General features: G+C 42.4%; 3 protein-coding genes across 8 annotated transcripts; 1 reads left to right on the top strand and 2 right to left on the bottom strand.

Moving 5' to 3' along the window:
- Positions 1 to 204: 204 nt before the first annotated feature.
- On the bottom strand, positions 205 to 4,188 carry LOC109472384. Its single transcript, XM_019772153.1, has 4 exons — positions 3,989 to 4,188; positions 2,522 to 2,711; positions 1,130 to 2,238; positions 205 to 698 (listed from the first exon to the last, which is right to left on the bottom strand). Exons 1-4 carry the CDS (start codon positions 4,050 to 4,052, stop codon positions 430 to 432), a joined length of 1,632 nt encoding a protein of 543 aa, XP_019627712.1. The 5' UTR covers positions 4,053 to 4,188; the 3' UTR covers positions 205 to 429.
- A 2,363-nt stretch (positions 4,189 to 6,551) lies between these two features.
- On the top strand, positions 6,552 to 10,634 carry LOC109472364. The gene is made up of 5 exons (XM_019772067.1): positions 6,552 to 6,754; positions 7,205 to 7,320; positions 8,086 to 8,205; positions 8,654 to 8,797; positions 9,331 to 10,634. Exons 1-5 carry the CDS (start codon positions 6,573 to 6,575, stop codon positions 9,648 to 9,650), a joined length of 882 nt encoding a protein of 293 aa, XP_019627626.1. The 5' UTR covers positions 6,552 to 6,572; the 3' UTR covers positions 9,651 to 10,634.
- A 106-nt stretch (positions 10,635 to 10,740) lies between these two features.
- On the bottom strand, positions 10,741 to 20,920 carry LOC109472377. 6 transcript variants are annotated; one of them, XM_019772105.1, is made up of 6 exons: positions 20,839 to 20,920; positions 17,204 to 17,438; positions 15,536 to 15,735; positions 14,626 to 14,806; positions 14,094 to 14,194; positions 10,741 to 13,732 (listed from the first exon to the last, which is right to left on the bottom strand). In XM_019772105.1, the coding sequence occupies exons 2-6, from the start codon at positions 17,406 to 17,408 to the stop codon at positions 12,698 to 12,700; spliced, it is 1,722 nt and encodes a 573-aa protein (XP_019627664.1). In that variant the 5' UTR covers positions 17,409 to 17,438; positions 20,839 to 20,920; the 3' UTR covers positions 10,741 to 12,697. The 6 variants fall into 6 exon arrangements, with proteins under 6 accessions (XP_019627664.1, XP_019627667.1, XP_019627666.1 ...); XM_019772108.1 differs by having other exon boundaries at positions 17,213 to 17,438; XM_019772107.1 differs by having other exon boundaries at positions 20,866 to 20,917.
- Between the last annotated feature and the right edge of the window lie 62 nt (positions 20,921 to 20,982).

Genomic DNA, 20,982 nt, shown 5'->3' with positions numbered 1-20,982 from the left:
AACTTTTACATTTAGTGTGGTGAATGCTTGCTCAAATATATGAACTTTATGCGGGGAAAGGAAAGTTGCAGTAGATGCTGTTTAAGTTTCCCTGCCCAGCATTTTGTGTATTGTCTTATAGTTTGTAAAAAAAATCACTTCCTTATGAGCAAAGAGTGTATACATCAGAATTAGCAGTTTGTTTATTCTCCATTGGTATCACACTGCTGTTTTAGTAATAAGTTTGAATAAAACTACATGTAATTGGTATGGCACCCCATCTAAAAAAAACAGACTGTGGTGTCAAAAAACTGTTTAATGTCAAGTAGAATCAATACACCAAAAGGTATCACACTACTGTTTGATGCTTAACTGTCTCTGCCAGCAGAGGTATCACACCACTGTTCCATGTTTGACTGCCTCAGCGTGCAGTCACGTGGTATCACACTGTTAAGCTCTGTACATCTTAATCACGTCAAACAGCGGAGCGCGACAGATGGGACAGTTGGCGTCTTGCACCTTCAGCAGGAGTCCGCACCTGTCGCACATGCAGACGTGTCCACACGGGTACGCCACGCTGTTCACCGGACGCTCGTAGCAGATGGCGCACGTCTGGTTGTCGTGGTATGGTTGCCTAGGTTCTGTGTCCGGATGATGGTCGGTAGAGATGGGTGGAGGTGAGATGGAGGATGGAGTCGGTTCATCTGCTGGTACCACTCCTGCAAGAGAACAGTGTGGAGACTTTAATCTGTATCAGGAATTTTTTTCTCAGAACTTTTTTTTATAGAAATGATGGCTTGAAACAAGACTATTGTAACAGTTACTTATTGGTGCTAGAGACTTACTGATGGGTACAATGCTATATCACGGTTCATTTCTGGTATGACTGAACAAAGATAGCAAGAGACATCTTGTACAATGTTTGAATTTTGCAGAAGAAAACAAAGCATTGCCTATGATGTACAGCTGTTACGACAAATAACTGCTCAGACAGATAACTTGTGCTCAACTGACATTATTCTAAACTTAATGGAATTCATCATTCAAACAGCTGGTCTCATTCTGTTAGGTACGATAATTCTACAACAATGATTGTCCGCTACACATGATCAAAGGAGAAACAAAAAAAAACATTGTATTCCTTCCCCACCTGCCAGCCTGATTTTCCTGACAAACAGGGTGAGAATAAAAACAGCCCAGAGCTGCTGTCCTGTCTCCACCTCCAACACCACCTGTAGATCACCCCCATTCACCCCATAATGGACTCTTCCAGTCCTATCCAACAGGAACGTCAGCTTGTCCCCGCTCTTTAGTTTCTCAAGGTATTTAAACGTCCAGTACTCCTTCCTGCGGCTGGCCGCAGCGCGGCTCGATGGCACGTCTTTCTGCTGCAGGGCTGCAGGATTCACCGCAGTCAGACCGAAGTCAAAATTACTGATCGACGAATCAGCTTCCAGTATGTAAATGAGCAGTATCTGGCCTGGCTGCAGTGGCCGGTATGTGAAGACAAACCCGTTGAACATACTCTGGCTCACGTTGGCTGCTACACTTTTTAGCCCCTTCTGGTCAGATTCCAGTCGCACGTTACTGCCATGTACGGGATGAAAGGACAGGCTTGCTGTGTACGCTGACTGACCATTGTCCAGACAACCCGGCCTCGACAACACTGACCTCGAGCCAGAAGGCGTCTGTAAAGTTCTGTGAGGAGCTGTACTTGTTAATGGTGCCCTTCTTACCTGCCTTAAGTTTTGACTTTGTCCATGTAGAGGATGTGATTCAGAAGAAGTCATGTGACTCTGAGATGCATCCTGGTCTAACAGGTGGTCACCTGCGTGTAAAGTTCTTTGAATTGGTACATTTTCCCTCTGACTTTCTTCCAATGCTGACGGCAAAAGCCTAGTCCTAGCCACAGAGTTTGGGACCCCAATGTTCACAGTTCCGCTGACAGAGTCGCTGGGACCTTCTCCACTGGACTGAGAGTGAGTTAAATCTGTGACTCTGTGGACAGTGCTGCTGGAGTTGACATGTGCTGTACTGTGAGTGCTGTCTGTGTGAGACAGTGTGTTGGCTGAACTGCCTGTTGTTGACTGGCCTGGCTGGTCTGTCAGTGTTCTGACAGTAACTCTGTTATCAATTCTGTCTTCACCATTTTGTAAAGCAGGATTTACTATAGTTTCCCGGGAGGCTGTTGCAGCAGAATTCTCATCTGCAGAGATTGCCTGCTGGTTGGGTTGCAAGATGTCTGCAAAAACATTATTTCTGGAACAGAAGAAAAGTAGATTACTGTCCAGAGTATTCTGCATTTGAGGCAAGGATTAAAAAGAGTTTTGACTTGATGTGTGTGAGATATTTACAAAGTGACTCTCAATGTAATCTCCAAGCAGATCCTATGGTGGCAAGGCAGTGTCCATTGGCCATGGGGATGACCATCAGCCCCAATTGATAGTCTGCATTGTGGACACTCCTCTGTCCGATGGATACTGCCTTGCCACCATGGGATCTGCTTGGAGATTATCTAAATGTCCAGTGAAAACATTATTACCTTGTTCCATCAGTTGTGGCATGTGACCCTTGACCATCGACCTGTGACCCTGCAGAGCACAGCTCCATGACCCCAGGCTGAGAGGTCGATGCCCTCAGCACCAGTGACCCCTGACCTTCGCCCCGAGGGGTCAGGGTGATGGCATGGATCTCTCCATGGGGGCTGGCAGTGACAGTGATGGCCTGGTATCCTAGCAACAGAAAGAAGCAGAATAAGAACATTTCAGTGAGCTCTCTTATCAAGTTAGCACCAGTTAACACATGATGTCGGAGGTGTTACAGATTTTAAAATATAGCATCTGGCTGTGCCAAACTGTACTCTCTAGCTAGCATAGCCGTGGCGACTCTTGATTCGGGCTTACATTGCATTACCCTCAGCAAGAGTCGTGGAAAGATCCATTGGTAGAACTGCACATTTCCCGTTGGCTGCTCGATGCTCCGTTTTTGACCCGGTTTTTTGCTGTCCCGAGCTTCCCTACAATATAACTCCACAATTGGCCGGGTTGCCGATGTTTAGATCAGCCTAAATATTCCACAGCGCGACAGAAAAGTAGTAAAATAGCTAGTCGGCACAAGCTGGCGGCCATCTTGGATACAGTCGGGAATGTCCGCTACTGCCGTCGGGAACGCTCGGTAGCCTTTCCGGTTATAACCGGAGAGCTTTCGGTCGGGCTTCGGTAATCGTGACGCTACCGAGCGTTCCCGACGGCGGTAGCGGACATTCCCGACTATATCCAAGATGGCCGCCAGCTTGTGCCGACTAGCTATTTTACTACTTTTCTGTCGCGCTGTGGAATATTTAGGCTGATCTAAACATCGGCAACCCGGCCAATTGTGGAGTTATATTGTAGGGAAGCTCGGGACAGCAAAAAACCGGGTCAAAAACGGAGCATCGAGCAGCCAACGGGAAATGTGCAGTTCTGCCAATGGATCTTTCCACGACTCTTGCTGAGGGTAATGCAATGTAAGCCCGAATCAAGAGTCGCCACGGCTATAGCTAGCAGACCAACTCCCCTGGTATGTTATCCCTCTATTTGGCCATTTTCTACTCTTTCCTGCTGCCTACCAAAGCCTGGTAGAGGCTAACAATAAAGGAATACCCTAAATGATGCTCCTGCCAGTCAGTGTAGGGGATAAAAGAGCGGAAAATAACGGTTAATACCACATCAGTGTGCCAAAGGTTACATTAAACAATACTCTGGCAATTAAATGCACAAAGTGGACACTAGTAAATTCATACAGCAAAAAAAAAAAAACTTACAGTGTTTAAGGACTTTTACTTAGTAGTCAAATATGGCATTACAGTCATCAAGAAGCAGTCAGGATAACCGACATGTAACAACGATTCGCAATCCTTAGTCAAAATCACTTAGGAATCTGTATATACCTACACTGCTAGGATACTAAGTTACTACGCATATGAGTTATGGCGGCTGTGTCCTCCGCACCTATACCAAACTTTTCCCACCTGCAGTCGGGACGTTGACTGCCGCCTCACGCCCGCTGGAAGCCGCGCTGCTGCCTGTTCCCATCTTGACGTGTCCCTTAAGTTGTATGGCAGTTCATGATTCCGTTAAAATCTGAAGTTTGGAAGTAAAACTAAGTTCGCAGTGCAGAGACTTGGCGGTGACGTGCGACGCCACCTGTTGCCATGTTACTTTGTTCACCTTTGACCTTACCAAAGAAGGCAGCAGAATAAAGGAGCACTATTTATACCGATATTAAAGCTCAAATGCATTCTGTCACCCTCATACCTTTCTGAATATAAATTCAGGTATGCGGACACTACATTTTCATGCTGGAAACATAGCGTATGTAGAATGTTTGGGGGAGAAAATACCGAACATTAGTTCATGCGCGAAAACGCCCCCTTGCGACTGACGATGTACATGTACTTTCACCATGGTCTACTAGACTTTTATGATGCTGACGTTATGGCATCAAGACTTTGTTCGTAACGTACGAAAACATACGTCACAGTTACATCCGACCAACCTTGTATGAACTAAATTCAACTTATACTAAGGTTTTGAGTGAAGGAGCCTCCCAAACTCACTGTAAACAAGAGTTCCACGATCTCATACCTTCGCCAAATGATGTTAACCTTTGCGGTTGAAGAATCATACAATTTTAATCATTGATTTTGAAAATAAGAGCCTCATTAGCATGGATTATATCAGTTGATCATATTTTCCACCCAATGACAACCTTATCTTCACAAAAAGGCTATTATAGCACTTTCTCATAAATTATGCAAATGAGGTAATGATTTGAATAAATTATGTTTATTGATGTTCGCCTTCACTTAACTTCCAAATGTGGCAAGTATGAAATTCCCAGAAGTTACAACTATGAAATTATAAAATATTTCCATTAATTATGCAAATTAGGTCTTCATTTACATAATCTATATCCTCAGATGTTTTTTTCGTTCTCTATTACATGTCACACGTGTTTCATAGTACTATTATCGAACAAAGCAGATTTATAGAATTTCCTCATTAATTATGCAAATTAGCTCCTGATTTGCATAATTATCATTTGATTGTGTCAAGCGTCACTTCAGCTACCTACATACCAAAAATCATGACAATCCGTCCACCGGTTCTTGAGTTATCATCCTTCGAAAATTTTTCAACAAATGCTCCTGCAGTTCCAGAACAAGGCGCTAGGGGGGCCAAACTTATGTCACTTTTTCCCTACCCCAAGAGCTATCTACCAACCAAAATTTGTGACCCTGACATGTCCAGATTACGAGATATCAAAACCGGAAGTTGTGCTGCAGTACCAACAAAAGCCGCCAGGGGGCCCAAAATCTAATCATTTCTAGGTCTTATCAAGACCTACCCACCTACCAAGTTTTATGACAATGCATACTAAGCTTCTTGAGTTATGCTGTTCACAGACGGACAAACGCTACTGAAAACATAACCTTCTTGGCGAAGGTATGACGTCATGTGGGAGGCAGTGACGTAATATGTTTGTGAGACCAGGCACCACTAGTCGATCGGTATGATAAAACAAACAGGTGTCATCGGAACAAACTATAACTATTAACGGAACGACGTGCCTTTAAATGTAGGAAAATGAGCATATGTCGCACAAACATGGTATTATTTGTAAACTTACACACGAAACCCCTTCAATATGGACACATAATCATGAGTTTAAAAAAGTGACATTGCGAATGGTATAAACGTTATACACCCCTCCCTCTAGTGGTTCCTCCCAGCCATGCGAAAGTCACGACATACACACAGGTTGATAGTATCATACTAGCGATGTCAGTGTTGTGTTCAGTGGAGTCATTCCCGTAGCACACATTCTGTGTAGTAGAACTGCCTGGCTCCTCATTACTGGTGAGTCTAATGCGCTAAGTTTGAACCCTGATATGCAGATGGCATGATGTGTTACGAGATATATACTGTAGTATAAGTTAGAACCTTCCAAGACTGATTTCATTGGGATCGAGACTATGTCACTTCGGTCGGTCTGATCTTAACTTGATCAAGTTGATTTGAGGCGCCGCAGTTCAGCTTGTCTTTTTGAAGAAATGTCACTGTTAGTGTTTGAACGTCCGAGTATACGACAAAACATAAAACTTGCAGATCATGGTGCATGTACAATAGTCACTATTGTACATGCACCATGCTAGTTTTGAGGACTGGTTAGACGGCTCTCCCGACCCTATAAACCGTGCCCTATGCCTGAAGGGAGAACGTGTGTAGCAACAATTACAAGTCTTCTACAAGGCCTTGAGTAGTATCCAACGCATTAACTGATTTTTCAACTCAAACAACGTTTCTATTAATTCCCCCTTACTTACTTTTACCAATTGACAAGTATTTCAATGTAATTGCAGGTTTTCTTGCACAAGTAATTCGAACGAGAGAAAAATAAACATGCTGGCTGAAATCCAAAACATTTATGAACGAAAGATATTTAAACTTATATGTGACTCAGAACTTGTCTTATCTATTGATCAGCCCATCCCCATACTTGAGTGTGTGTTTCTGTACGGTTTCACAGGATACCACTGGAGAAACTGCCCGATGAAGCACGTCAGTATCGCGCTGTTGTTAGTCTGTTGTGTGGCGGTAACACACGGAGGTTGGAAGTCATGGCTGGCGAAGGCGGCACGGAACAAGATGGCCCAGGACCTGTCGGGCGGAGCCGTGTGTAACTGGTGCTTCCTGTGTGGGGAGGGCTCCATCCAACAGTACAGCAAATACAGGTGTGAAAATGTGAGATGTATAGAGATTGTTTTAAAGGTATCAAAGGAAATTTTTGATAGGACGAAAAACTAGATTTACAGTTGAATCAACCCCCATGACATACTGATATCTGTGAGGCAAAAATGCGATGTTACCGACGGGAAACGGTTACTTGTTTTGTATCGTAGGCTGGTTCTTGCTATTTATGGGCAAGTCCCTATAGAATAAAGGGACTTCTTTCGTGGATTGTTTTGGGGCTATTTCAAAAGCTTCAGGCATAAAATAATGACGAAAATGTGCTAAGAAATGGCAGAAAAATATCAGACAGATTTCGTGTTATGCATATGGCACCCTAAAATTGCATCGGATGCCATTAACTTTAAATAAGAGGGTAAATACAAGTATAACATTTTTGCACTGAAGACAGAATATGATTTCACACATGAATTTTGTTTTTAATCTGTGGACAGGTTGTCGCGACAGATTTGCCAAATGTGCGGAGAGGACTGTGGCTCACAATCATCATCATCATCATCGCTAGTCCCGTCTACGGACGCCCCACTCTGTAACACCACTTGTGCACAAGGTAACTGATAACTGGGACGTTGGCGCTCGATAACATGGAACGATCCATCGCCGTGTAGGCTGCCTGAAATGTAATGCCTGAAATGTAATGTCTGGGACAATTTGACCTGATTCAGCAAAGCTAAGCAAACTATGCTAAAGTTGTCTAGTGACTATTGTTGCCCGACGGAGTGATTTTGAAAACGTCCGAAAAGGCACTGTTTTTTTTATACGTGATTTGCTATATACGCATATTTGTTAGATTTTCAATATACTCCTTTGGTGAGCTAGCATTTTATAGTGTTACCCTTTCTACCAATCGCAACGGACACTACACATCTCTACGGACACTATTACGTGGTAATTTATGATTTATTTATTTATCTGTTTATTCACAAAATATATCTAACAACAAGCTTCAAACTATTGTCTCATATACTTTTATTTGTATGTTATGTTTGTAAATTTTCAACACAATGCAATGACTATTTAGTTACAATGAAATAACGATGCAGGATGTAATTGTACATTGGTACACACTGATCTTAAGCTTGGAAGAGCCGTATCCTTGGCGGAGTGTCTAGGAGGGAATTCGAACGCATCACAGCGAAATAAAACAGCAGGCGTTCAGGGGATGGCATCCTAGGGATGGTGGCATGAACTTCTACGTTTGACCAGAAAATAAGTAAATAAGCGCCCACCGCCCCAAAAAGCCGATGACTCCCGGAACGCCTGCAAATAAAGGAGGCTAGTGTTAATTAACCACGAGTCCACCCGTTTACCACAGAACTGCTGGATTTCCCGGCTATGAACGCCACCATGTCAGCCATGATGGGTGAGATGACGGACCCTGCCGAGATGGGGATGGATGACGTCATGGAACATCTACAGGAACTGGAGGATCTCGGTAGGTTCAGGCCCTGCATGCGCCTTTGAAATGTTCTATAAGGCTTGGGCAAGCTATTTTTATTTGACCGTAATTCGTATGGAAAGTTTTTTTTCTAATCCTCATAACCTCATAACGAGATGGACATACATGAATGTTGCGTAATTGACTTCCTGAATTTAGCGTAACGCGGGCTGGGCTCCAGAATGGAACGCCTAGTTCAAGAGGCCTAAGAAGAAAGAAATCCTCTTCTTATTTACCATAAAAGACGAGATCTGAGACTAAATTTAAGTTTAGTTAGAATCTGAACAAAGAAATCCCGAGTGGCAATCATTTCGACTCTACCGAATTCAGGATGAATTCTGAGACAAAGCTTAAGCTAAAGTATTGCATTGAATTAATTGCCGGACTTCAAAGGGACCTAGAATAAAAGCAGGTGTACAAAACGTGTCGTTCCGTCCGTCCGTAGAGCCGACGTGCGGTGCGCAGACCCTCCACTGGCGGCTGACGGGGCCGCGTGTCATGTTGGAGTACAGCGGCGGAGACCAGAGGATGACGCTGGGGTTTTCGGATGAAACTCTGGACGGCCTACTGGAGGACCCCGACTTTACAGGTTTGGGATTTCAAAGCGCAGGACGTTCTGTGAATAGCTAGCTTATCCAACATAGCTGCACATGGGATCTGCATGGCTGGTGTGCGTGTATCCTGTGTACATGTGTGCACCCGTGCTTCCTTCCTCTCACTGCTAGCATGCTGCATCAGTAGTTTTTAGACAAAATATTGTACGTCACAACAAAACTGAAAACAAGTAAGATATATAACAGTTATACAACGGAAGAAAGTTACAGAATATGATACAAAAATCATTGTCTACGATATCGATACTTTTGATGAACTTCCAAGAGATAGTTTTCTGGTACATCCTAACTCTGGTTTCTGGTACATCCTTTATCAGGCTTCAGAAGCGGCTGAAAGAGCAGAAATTGGTCAGATATAAACATGCCGGGGGAGCTAGTCCGCGAAGGAGTACGTTTGCCGCCTTCCGAACCAACTCCCCTGGTATGTTATTTGTCCGAGTATTTGGCCAATTTCTACTCTTTCAGACGCATCCGAAGCCTGGTACCTAACCCCCACTTCCCGTCACAGATGAGTGTCCCAAGCTGATGTCCAAGATGGCTGACTGTGGCGCGATGGAGGAGGTTGCTGCGCAGTTCCCGTCCATGATGTCGGACATGATGTCAGACATGGTGCCCGACTGTCACGTCATGGTCAACAACTTCACCTGTACAGACGACATGCAACTCACACAGGCGGGCGATACCATGATGGCGATGGGGGAGAACTGGGCCATAAAAAACTACCCCTGCACGCTGGAGTACACTCCTGTTGTGAGGAGGGGGTATTGGCGGTGGATCATCGTCAACGGGAGACCGCTAAGGGTGAAAATACAGATCAGATTTGCTTGAAAACACATTTACTGCAAAGAAACACCATTTTTCCATCATACGATGTACCAATACGTCACCACAGACCCTGTGTCAGCCCGTGTTAAAACTTTGCTTTGGATGACACAGTTCTCTTTCGTCATCTAGTCTGTAACTTCTCTGATAAAATTACCTTCTCCCATTCACCCAAAACAATGTACGGAATGGCACTTTAAAGTAGGAAACAATCTTGTTTATTGTCACACTGAAGGGTAAACGTGAATGTGAAGTACAACACAGAACTGCCACCTAGCGGTAGAGAACATTCTTACAACCAAAAACCACATCTTCAAGAACCTCATGTAGGCTTCCCATCTTTTCTGGTGTGAAAATATGGCTGTGTTATCTTTTTTGAGAGTAATTATAGATGTATTACAGATTGATAGAGTAGCACACATTTTGCTACAGAAACAAATATCTTAGGGGATACCCTTTCCATATCCAATGCTATGTACAAATCATGGGCTGGTATAAAACTCAGGAATACATGTAGCTTCTTTGAAAACCAATGGTATTAGTCTAGTCCTTGTAGACAAAATCCATGATTAGTGTATCTTCTTTACAATGCACATCTGGAACAAAACAGTCTATCTACAAATTGTGACTCAAAGAAAATTCTGTTCAAACTCTCAACTAGCTGCACCATACTGTTAACATCAACACAATCCCTACAAAATGAAACACATTCAACAACACTAAGTCTTGCCATCGAGACTGTAACTGTGACATAAAAAGTCTTCAGGATATATTCTACAGTAGAAAATCACTCAAGATAGAATTTGCACTATCTACATGTGAAACTGTTGTTAACACATAGCTGGTAATGATTGGGTGGCATGCTATGTATGCCAGTTGGTTTTTATTTTAAGCCTATGTTCCGGAGTAGTTCAGAAATGCTAAACAGATATTTGCATTTTGACACAGAGAATTGGTTGCTTACAGGGTCTAAGCCAATAAATGTACCAAGGCAGATTCTTTCCTATGTCCTCTCCAACTGTAGTACTATAGTAACTTTGTCATCAATAGTTTGAAGCTATAAGGTGTACATGTATGTATTTGACCTTTGGTAGAAAGGGATTGTATACAATGTACTAGATTTGTTGTTCACTTATAAAGCATAGTCTAAGTCTAAGTAAGTATAAAGTATAGAGTTATACTTAAACTCATGTATAAAAGCAATGCTGTTGTATTGAAAAAATAAATAAATAAAGCATCTGTATGTAAAGATACAGTATGACAATCTTTTAACTAATAACCAAGGAAACATGCAAAAAAATAATAAACCTTAGTACTGCAACAATACACTCTGGCAACTTCATACACGATACTACATGTATGTACATATATCAAAGAAGTAGTAAACTTTTGCTACAATCCACCACAAATGTTAATATATACATACATATCACAAACTACCTCACAGTAAACTTAACTCAGATTATGTACATCTGTCATCAAATTGTCATCCCGGAGATACTAATGGCAAGAGAATGCTCTGCCTTTTTTCTGGACTAGCTAGCTGCATGTCTGGCATCAGTGTAGTCATCTTCTTGTTGATGACAACACAACTCAGTACAAAAAGCAGGAATGATTCAATAGTTGCAATGTTGTTGCAACATTGTAGCCACCCATGCTCTCTTTTTAATGCAAACACTACACAATTGTAATTGAGATTTCAAGCACATAACTTCGAAACAGCAAATACACATCACATTGGCATATACAAAACTACTAATATACTACTGTATAGTACAATACGAAACTTAGCAAATCTGTAACTGTTAAGACTGACCCTATTTTCAAGTGTGTAAACCATCTTCTACAAACAGTCATTACCATATTTTATCTAAAACTTGTTACTGTGGTTTCAGGGCCATCATGAATGTGGGGAAAAGCCCAATGTCTCAACACATCACACAAAGCTTCTTAACTCCTTAAGTAACTAAGATGATCAAAGAGATCCTCCACACAACTATGGATGCATTGTAGCATCATCATTTCAGTCTTGAACCTGATCACTAATCTCCAAGCAGATCCTAGGGTGGCAAAAAGACAGTATGAAATTGGCCAGGCAGTATCCATTGGCCAGAGAGGGTCCATGCGCAACCCAAGGTGGTGAGCGTAGTGACACAAAAAAAGGGCCATACATGTATATAAAAAGGTAACAATCTTCCCCCATCAACTTGGAGAGTACCTGATCATTGCATGCTCAAAACACTAACTGTCGAGTGTTGTTAATTACATTTCTTCAAATTTAACAACAGGTTCATAGATTTTTCAGGAGTAAATACTAATGCTACAGATCCCTCTCACTGGTCAGTTTACTAGTAAAAGAGTTCCCGTTAGTTGCTGATGCATGGTAGAGATCTTCCTTAAAAAGTTTCTGTAGTGAAACATAAACACACAACAACTTCATGTTCACACTTGTCTTCTGATAACATAATACACACACACACACTGCAACAAAGCTACTTTTTGTACCATCTCATATTCAAACTGTACCTCATGGGGTGAATACAAGTCTTTACACAGATGTCTAGTACTGTTAGGGAAAAATATATATCTTGGCTATTCACACATCTTCTTGAACTTTTGGTTACAACATGTCAGGATTACATTTCATTTGTTGTTAAACATAACCTTTTTTTGCTACCTATGCCACTTTACTGTTATCAGGCCACAAGCTGGCAACTCTGGACTTTCTATAAGGGTCCCTTTTACACTACTCATTTCATGCATGGACAAATTTTGCTACATCATACGGGAAACAACACAATGTATACACCTGCCTGAAAGTAATCACATATGCAAGAAAAGATATTCTTTTCCCTACCTTTAGCATACTGGTATTTTCTTGATCAACTTATATGGAAATCTAAATATTTTTAACAACCAATGAAAATACCGTACAGTAGAACCAATGAAAACAGAAGTACTAAGCCCTAGATTTATTAGTACAGAAGACAAAAACTTCTGTCTAGTTTCAGCTCCGACTGTCTGTCTGCAACAAAAGCTGGGTGTTCTGAGCCTTAGTTGTTGTTGTCCGTGTCTTGCAGTAGGTTGTCAGCTTCAGGACAGTCCCAGGTGTTCCTGTTGGCCCTGTCCATGCCTGTGTCTGTACTGTGGAATGTTCCTGCAGAGTTCCCGGCAGACCCAACATTCCTGTCCTCAGTCCGCTCCGCCTCTGGAATGCTGTCCTGATGAATCCTGTACTTCTGGGGAAGTTCTTCTTCTTCTTCTTCATCACTGTCCTGGAGATCAGCGGGTAATTCTTCTTCGTCGATTCTTGCCTCGTCTGCGTACAAATCGTCGTCCTCTACGTGGCCCAAGCCAAAGATATCCTCACCACCTACGTTACCATCGTCTGCGGGAAGGTTGCCTTCTCCCTTGTTGTTCAGCAGACCTTCATCAGCCTGGACGTTGTCATCCTCCTCGGCATTCTGGTTACCATCAGGAGCGGCCCGATCCTGCTCGATCATCGAGTCAATGGCGTCTTCCTCGCTGTCCCAGACCTCCTGACGGTTGAATTCCTGCAGGACCTCCTCGGCGAGCTTGGGCCCGACGTTGCCGTCCTCGGCGCCCTCCAGCACGATGTTCTCCTCCCCAAGGTAGTCCTGCACGGCCTCCTGGATCTCCTCCAGCTCCTTGGCAGAGAGCTCGCCGGTGAAGTCCCAGCTCTCGTTCACCGAGGACTGCTCCGAGTCAGGGTCGTACTGCACCTCCATGCTGCGGATGGACTCCTCGTACTCGTACTCGGACCCCCTCCTGTCCACGCGCAGCGAGCCCGAGTACTTGTCGTAGTTATCCGGGTCATCCTCATCGCAAGCCCCAGCCTGGTCGCTCTCCGGCTGGGTGAAGCTGAACTCGATCCCGTGTCCGCGTCGTTTTCTCAGCTCCGTCTCCAGGGAGGCGTGAACGTTCTCCACCTGAACCTGCTCTGTGACGTCGCCCCCCTCCCCACCCGGTGGTTTGTCCGGGCCCCCCTCCCCACTGCCGTCTTCCTCAGGCAGGTCGTTCAACTCCTGGTCTGACAGGTACTTCTCCTGGTAACGTACCATCTCCTCCTGTTGTACATATAAAACAGTTCACATGGTAAGAACTAAAAGCAGCTTCTTCAACATGAGATATTTTTCTTGAGATTTTTTTCTTCTGAATAGGAACTAACCTATTGGTTATGAAGACCACTGACAAATGAAAATTCTGTACTAACCAATCAAACAATCAATAAGTCAATCAATCAATCCGTTAGTCAATCAATCAATTCCTTAGTTACTTTCCCTGCAAGAAATCCAATAGTTACTCTAACGACCAGAAAAGGAAAATCTTTTCCACAGTCTACCTGTTTAATTGCTTCAGACAAATTTGGTAGGATAATAAAACAATTTTGCACAAAGAAAATAGGCAAACTATTCGTTAGAATTTTACCTGGAGCTTCCCAGACACGTCTCCCATCTTCTCCATCATCATGTTCATCAGGCGCTCCGTCTCATGCAGCCGCATCTCCAGCTGACGCAGCTCCAGCTCACCTGCAATGACAATCACAGGTGTTGCTGCTTTGTGCTTCACCATTCACAGATCCTGTTATGTATCAACTGACCAATCACAGGTGTTGCTGCTTTGAGCTTAACCAATCACAGATCCTGTTATGTATTACCTACCCAATCACAGGTGTTGCTGCTTTGAGCTTCACCAATCACAGATCCTGTTATGTATCATCTGACCAATCACAGTTGTTGCTGCTATGAGCTTAACCAATCACAGATCCTGTTATGTATCACCTACCCAATCACAGGTGATGCTGCTTTGAGCTTAACCAATCACAGATCAAAGATCTGCACATTTGCCACTATGAACCGTACATCCAAACTTCAGTCACAAAGTCTTGCAGAATATTCAGGAATATAAGTTAACAGAGTGAACTGTTGATTGGAGCAACAATCCAAAGAGCCCTCCTTACTTATAGTGGTCCCCCTGTCTATCCCCTCCATGGGGTTAGCCCTCCTCTGCAGGGGGTCTCCCTGACTCAGGCGGTTCAGGAGGTTGGCTTCGTTGGCTTCGTCTGCGTCTCGGAAGCCGCGGTCCCGCCAGTTGTCTGCCTGTGGTCTTGGAGATGGCTCGTTCTTTTTCTTAAGGAATATCTGTGTAGTGTGTACAGAAATGCCGAAGTAAACATGTTTGGTCACTTTGGTCCTATACACAAAGTCATGTACAGTACATGTGATGGTATATTAAAGTGACCATTCTAGAGCTTCCAAAGTTTCTGTATCTTATAGCTTGTATCAAAGCAAGTCAGGAAGCTAAAGATAACAGATGTTGTGTAGAGGGCAGATATCACCACTATGTTTGGACATTGAAGGCTATAAGTTACATACACTGAAACAAGGAATGTCACAAGGGTCTGCCTCCAAAATATACAAAGAAAAGGGTGTTGACAATCTTAAACTCCCAGAAAAGCTGACAACAGTAAACAGACACTACCTTTGACCTCAATTTCTCATTATATTCTCTGCACATGCAAGACCTAACCACATTACGCCTGCAAAAACTAAGTGAAACGAACAAAACTTGACCAAAATAGGAAAGTTTAGACCCCACCTGTTCCTTCTAGACTAAAAGTCTTCAAACTGGATCAAAATTAACAAGAAAAAGAAGGATTTTCATAGACATCAACTAGGGTCTAGTCTTGCGTTCCCATTTTGGGGGCTTCACTGTGCAACGCAATGGTGACATCAGCCCTACAAACACACTCCATGCTGACTTTTGCTGTCACCAATACAACTACAGTAACATGTATACGTGTAAGGCACATGGAACAAATTACAATCAGGGCGAAGATCAAAGAAGCTAACAAAGAGAAAAAGTCCTACCTTATAGATAACGTAGACAAAATAGATGAGTATCCCCACGGTGTACATGGGCAGGGCCACACCGATCCAGCCCCGCCCCTGGGTCTGGGGAGCCGACGCCTCACTGCCGCTCGCTCGCATCATCCGCTTCTCGTTGTACGCCTCCTGGCCGAACCCCGGGCGCGTTATCGGGTCCAGGCCGGCTCTGGGACCTCCGCCATCTGTGGAGAGACAGGGTGGGACTTCTTGGATTTTTGTGTATTGGATTTTTGTCATATCAGCTTTCTAAAATAACAGGGATGCAGATAAAAAGCAGGGAAGGAAATATTTTTTTCTGCACACTTGCAGTTGCACTGTTGCAGTTGAACATTACAACATTGAAAGTTACCTGCACAAGTATAATCTGAACCAGTCCATTCAGCATTTAGGAACCAAGGATTATACTAAAAACTGTTCAGAATCCATTGCCATTATCTCTTTCATACTAACTTCATAGGTGGTAACACAGTCAATGCAGCAAATAAAAACCCATCTACTAACACCTGTGCAGTTCCAATTTTACCTGCATTAGGCAGGTGGTATTTCTAGCCCTAAAAAGGGAATGATTTTTGCAGGGAATGACTCAGTACAGTCAAAATTCTACCTTCTTGAGTTACTAGTAGTACTAGTAACTCAAGAAGGTAGAATTTTGAGCATGTAAGGTAGGAAATCTCAAGGGTACTTTATGTACTTACATGTGCAGAAAGAAAATGTAATAAACACATTGACTGCTAATATATTCTCATTGCACAAAGTGAACAATATAGAAATAAACAGATAGCAACTCTGGAAATGCTCATGAAAAATTCAGAAAGCTATGCAAAGCATGTAATTAAGGACACTTGTAAAATCATATACATGTAGTCATCAATGTGCATCATTTGTGAGGTGGTAATTATTTACAGAACAACTAAAATAAAATGTTGCTGGGGTAATCAGACATGTGGTGACTGGTTCTTCTCTGGAAATAGAACATGTGGCAGGAAGGTATGAAGGACTACTCACCACTTACTAAAATTAATGTCCCATTTTACAAAGTTTTAACTTAAAAGAATGTCCATTTGAAATGCTGCTTTGGTACAGAGGTGGGTTTATCTTTCCCAGTTGAGCAGAACAAATGGACTAATTTAGGAATTATGGTCTACCTGACAACTGTTTCCCTCAGCAAAAGTGTGTCATGTGGAACATGAGATGGCAATAAGCCAGCATGAGGGGATGTAAGGGGAACATTACATGTTACTGCCTACAGTTTTATATCACTCCATTAGAGGTATTCCCTTTACAAAGAAGCACATTGGCAAAAGTGCGCACTGTGGGACGCAGGTTATATGCACTTTGGCAGAATTAAGGGCATATTGAAGTACATGTACATTGTATTTATGGACGACATTGTGTCTGTTAGCGTAGTTTTGAAATGTAGTTTTTGGTTGTGTAGGAAAAGAGATTGTTTGTAATTTGGTGGCAATGTTGCAGTTGCAGTTTGTCCTGCAGATAAATAAGATGACAGTGGAAAACCTCTTGTTGCCCTCCAATTGTGTATTTGATTTTGAAAAAGGTCTCCAGACAGCCCATACTGGCTGTTGGAAAGGCATGAGGACAGAACCCTTCACGGTCCACCTGTTCTATTCAGCCCCCCTGGTACATCCTTACGTTTGTTACCGTGTGGTCCTGGGAAGGGCTGGTTGGCGGTTGACGGTGCGGGAGCTTCGGGGATGAGGAACCTGGGCAGCACCATGGCGATACAGAGAACACACACGCACACCACGATGATGGTCTGTGTCCCCGTGATGCCCTGCTGGGGAACCGGCGCCGGCCGGTCGGGAACACGCTGGTATTCATGCTCGCCGAGTGCCATGGCTAGAGACCTAGAGATTCACCAACAGCACTGGGAAGGAATAGAAACAGGGAGTATTACCGACTATTGTAATTTGTATACACAGGGTTAAAAATTCATTTTTGGGAATTAGTGCACTGGTAATTGGGTGCACAAAAAATTTTTTGGTGCACCATATAAGATAAAGTAATTTCTAAAGAAAAGTACTATAACAATGATTTACCTGACACGAATGTTAAGAATATGCTGCAAACTATTACTATATTACATTTAACATCTTTACATACAAAACCTACATACATGAACCTACAAAAATATTTTGAGCTGATACATGTACAAATATGTTTAAAAATATAAATTTTACTTAATTCTAAAGAACATCATTCATTATCACACTGCAGCAAACGTAATACATGTACTAGTAGTAGCCCATGGTATCACAAGTAACCTTTTATGGTTTGATTTTGAATTCAACTTATTTGAGGAAGGAATCTAGTACTCAGTATATACACAGTCCCGAACCAAAGGTGATTCAGGACCTTAAGGAGCATACAAATGAATGAATCATGGCAGATAATCTCCAAGCAGATCCCTCTCGGTGGCAAAAAGACAGTATCAAATTGGCCAGGCAGTATCCTCTAGCCAGAGAAGGTCCGCGGCCACCGACGGGGATCAGGACAAAAAAAACGGCCATATATAAAAAGGTAACGATCATTCCCCACAACCTCTGCTTGGAGAGTAATGGCAGACAGTGTGGGCCTTAAATGTCTTGCTACTGACTTTAAAAAACATTTAATTGTTAAACTTTGTGATACTTTGATCTTCACCATGCAAAAAGATTCCATATCTTATGAACATACTTATTGGAGTTTAAAGTACTGTCATCTGGAAAACTGGTCATTCCTAAGTCACTTATTCAGTCCCATAGCTCTCCACCTCACCATTTTAAATGAATCATCAAAATCTGATGGTTTTACAAACGTGACAGGATGTACAAGAAATATTGATGGATGACACGGTATATAAAATCTCATTACTGACGAGATTATGGTATTAGTAGGACAAATTCTGCATAATGAAATGATATTCAATACCATACAAGTTCTACATGGCCAACGGTCCATATACATAGTAATGAAATCATTCTTCTACTTTGCACTTACGTAACTAATTTTTACCTGTGCTCAAATATTCAATGACTATGTCCAGGGCAACTTCAATCTTGATTTTAATCTGTCTGTCTCCTTTGACCACTTGCCATACAGTTACAGTACACATGATGGCCAAATTAGGCCATGATTTAATCCAGTCAGTGGCTTCCCCTGGGAACCCTCCATATCACTGGCATGATTTGTAATCTGTACAGTGGGTTCACCGTTCAGTCAGGGATGGGCAGACTGCCAGCCATCAATCATGTCAGGAGAGGGCCAGGCAAATGAGATAGACAGATATGAACACAGTCAAGTCACTTCTACTGGGTACTGTATAATGTACCCATTCAACCTCTTTGAAGTTGATGTACCATAGTTCCCTGGCAGGGTTGCACAGTTAATAATAGTGTTATACTCACTGTAGCTGAAAACAAAAAGGGGTTTTGTAAAGTAAGGCCCAATGGTAATGATAAGCAGTCATCCTCAACTGAGGTGAAGAAATATTTATGCTGCATGAGGCTTTTTCAAGTAGCTGACAGTGCAATGTGGCTTTACTATAGCTGGTGTTTTTATAGCAAAGCACACTGGGTCACCCATACTTTTCCTGAAGGCCGTGGAAAAAAATGTTGTGTTTCCTGTTTCTCGACCAACCCTAGCAAAAACTGCTGACCCTAGCCTTTTTTTTTGTGTGGATCCCTGTGCACAAGGGTGGGACATAAACTATTCGAGCTGATCAACCTTTTCTAGCTCCATGATCTGACACCTGAGTAATGAAACTTTTCAGTTTTCCAACTTAATGTTGTTTTGGAAGTGTTGAGCACAAACAGATATTTCCCTACCAAAGCAGGCTGGATTTAATACAACCTTAACCCTTGTCCTGCGGAGCCCATATATATATGGGTTGCACATACAGTACCATCTATATAGTGCCCTGTATATGTACGATTTGGGGGTGTTGCTCGTGCAACGCATCACACCGCAGCGAAACGCAACGAATGCGGAAGTAACTACGCCACCGCGGGCCAAAAAAAGTCAAGGGTCTGTGACCTGATTAAGACATAAAATTATTTGAAAATATTATGTAAAAATTGCCAGCAGGACAAGGGTTAATAGTCTTAAATGCATTACTGGAAGATGGCCAGGAATCTGCACGCTCTGAATCAGTCTGATTCTGTTGTTGGTCTTGTAAATGACTTGATTTGATTTGACTCTGCTACAAATCACATCCTTGGTTTGACTTAGAGTTTGATGAAAGGTTGTAATTTTCCTGCAAATATCAGCAGTACATATACAAATTATGTATTAGGATGCTTAGTAACTACACCTGTTTCCTGCACTGGTGCAGGTAACATCAAGTGGTATTTCGAGATCTGCATTACCATGTGCATTCTGAAACTTGCAAGTACTAGTATTAAATTCTTGGGAACTGTCTATGAAATTAGTACACTAAATTTTTGCTACCTCACTTTGAACTTCAAATACCAGCTTTCCCTGTGAATATGAATCACAGGAAATGTTGGTAGCCTGCCAATATCATTAACGTTAACGTTATATGTAAAAGGTCATGTTGGCTTTCACCAATTTACATGTAGCCTCATGTGATTCCAAGGACACAATCCCAAATTATAACAGCAGATGTATAGTAAGATGCCTGTTAAATATATTAGTTTTACTGTATCAGCCACAAGACAGGCTAGGATATTCTTGCAGCATGCTAAAAACATACATGTATCATACAGACATACATTAATTTGTACCAGCAACCATTCTAATAACATGGCTGGCATCTTGATAAAGTTATTTTGGCATACTGACCTAGAAATGTGTAAAAGGCATGATTCGTGCAACATGCACGATATTGACATTATTATGCATGCAGAACCTACGAAATATCTGTTAACAAACACGATGTTACCCTATAGTTGATAGAGAACATAAAGGCAGACCTGTAAATTTGTTCAACGAAATAAATTATTTTGGCCTACATAACATAATGCTACTTATAACTTAACTGTGGCCTGGAAGTTTGAAGTCACTGACTAGACAGGCATCTGTTGCACGTAGGACTTCCTTAGATTGTGACAAATATTAACGGTTATTAACTAGTTGTTCAACGTCCTCCCTGAGCCACCCTATCCATCTTTGCAAAACACATTCAAAACATGAACACCATAACATCGTGATTCTCACCAAAAATCTGCCCTCAAATCCACTCCCAGAACAAAAATGGCGGGCTGTAGGTTAGTGTGTAATTACTACGTCTGATCCCGCTAGCAAAAGTAAACAGGATATCTAGTTACCTGAGACAATAGCTCTCGATCACTCACATTTCTGGATGAAATGTTCCCAACCCTCTCCTTTCAAATAGCCATGATGGACGATTACATCTAATTCAAGAGAGGGTAGGTCCTTATTTATTACTAAAATATCCACCGTAATCACCT

This window comes from Branchiostoma belcheri, unplaced genomic scaffold (assembly GCF_001625305.1).
Source record: "Branchiostoma belcheri isolate BF01 breed outbred unplaced genomic scaffold, Haploidv18h27 scaffold270, whole genome shotgun sequence".
In the NCBI taxonomy this organism is placed as follows: Eukaryota; Metazoa; Chordata; class Leptocardii; order Amphioxiformes; family Branchiostomatidae; genus Branchiostoma; species Branchiostoma belcheri.
Note: the sequence above shows the minus strand (reverse complement) of the source record. Positions and strands in the feature narration are given on the sequence as shown.

Bases quoted from the DNA above. Each gene is read 5' to 3' on its own strand.
- LOC109472377 (XM_019772105.1), bottom strand. From the start codon at position 17,408: ATGGCACTCGGCGAGCATGAATACCAGCGTGTTCCCGACCGGCCGGCG. The intron at 14,195-14,625 runs GTAAGGAGGGCT...TTGTCATTGCAG, and splicing joins AGACAGGGGGACCACTATAA to GTGAGCTGGAGCTGCGTCAG. The intron at 13,733-14,093 runs GTAAAATTCTAA...TATGTACAACAG, and splicing joins ACGTGTCTGGGAAGCTCCAG to GAGGAGATGGTACGTTACCA.
- LOC109472364 (XM_019772067.1), top strand. From the start codon at position 6,573: ATGAAGCACGTCAGTATCGCGCTGTTGTTAGTCTGTTGTGTGGCGGTA. The intron at 6,755-7,204 runs GTGTGAAAATGT...ATCTGTGGACAG, and splicing joins CAACAGTACAGCAAATACAG to GTTGTCGCGACAGATTTGCC. The intron at 8,798-9,330 runs GTTTGGGATTTC...TTCCCGTCACAG, and splicing joins GGAGGACCCCGACTTTACAG to ATGAGTGTCCCAAGCTGATG.
- LOC109472384 (XM_019772153.1), bottom strand. From the start codon at position 4,052: ATGGGAACAGGCAGCAGCGCGGCTTCCAGCGGGCGTGAGGCGGCAGTC. The intron at 2,239-2,521 runs GTAATAATGTTT...CTTCTGTTCCAG, and splicing joins GCCACAACTGATGGAACAAG to AAATAATGTTTTTGCAGACA. The intron at 699-1,129 runs GTGGGGAAGGAA...GTTCTCTTGCAG, and splicing joins CAGGAAAATCAGGCTGGCAG to GAGTGGTACCAGCAGATGAA.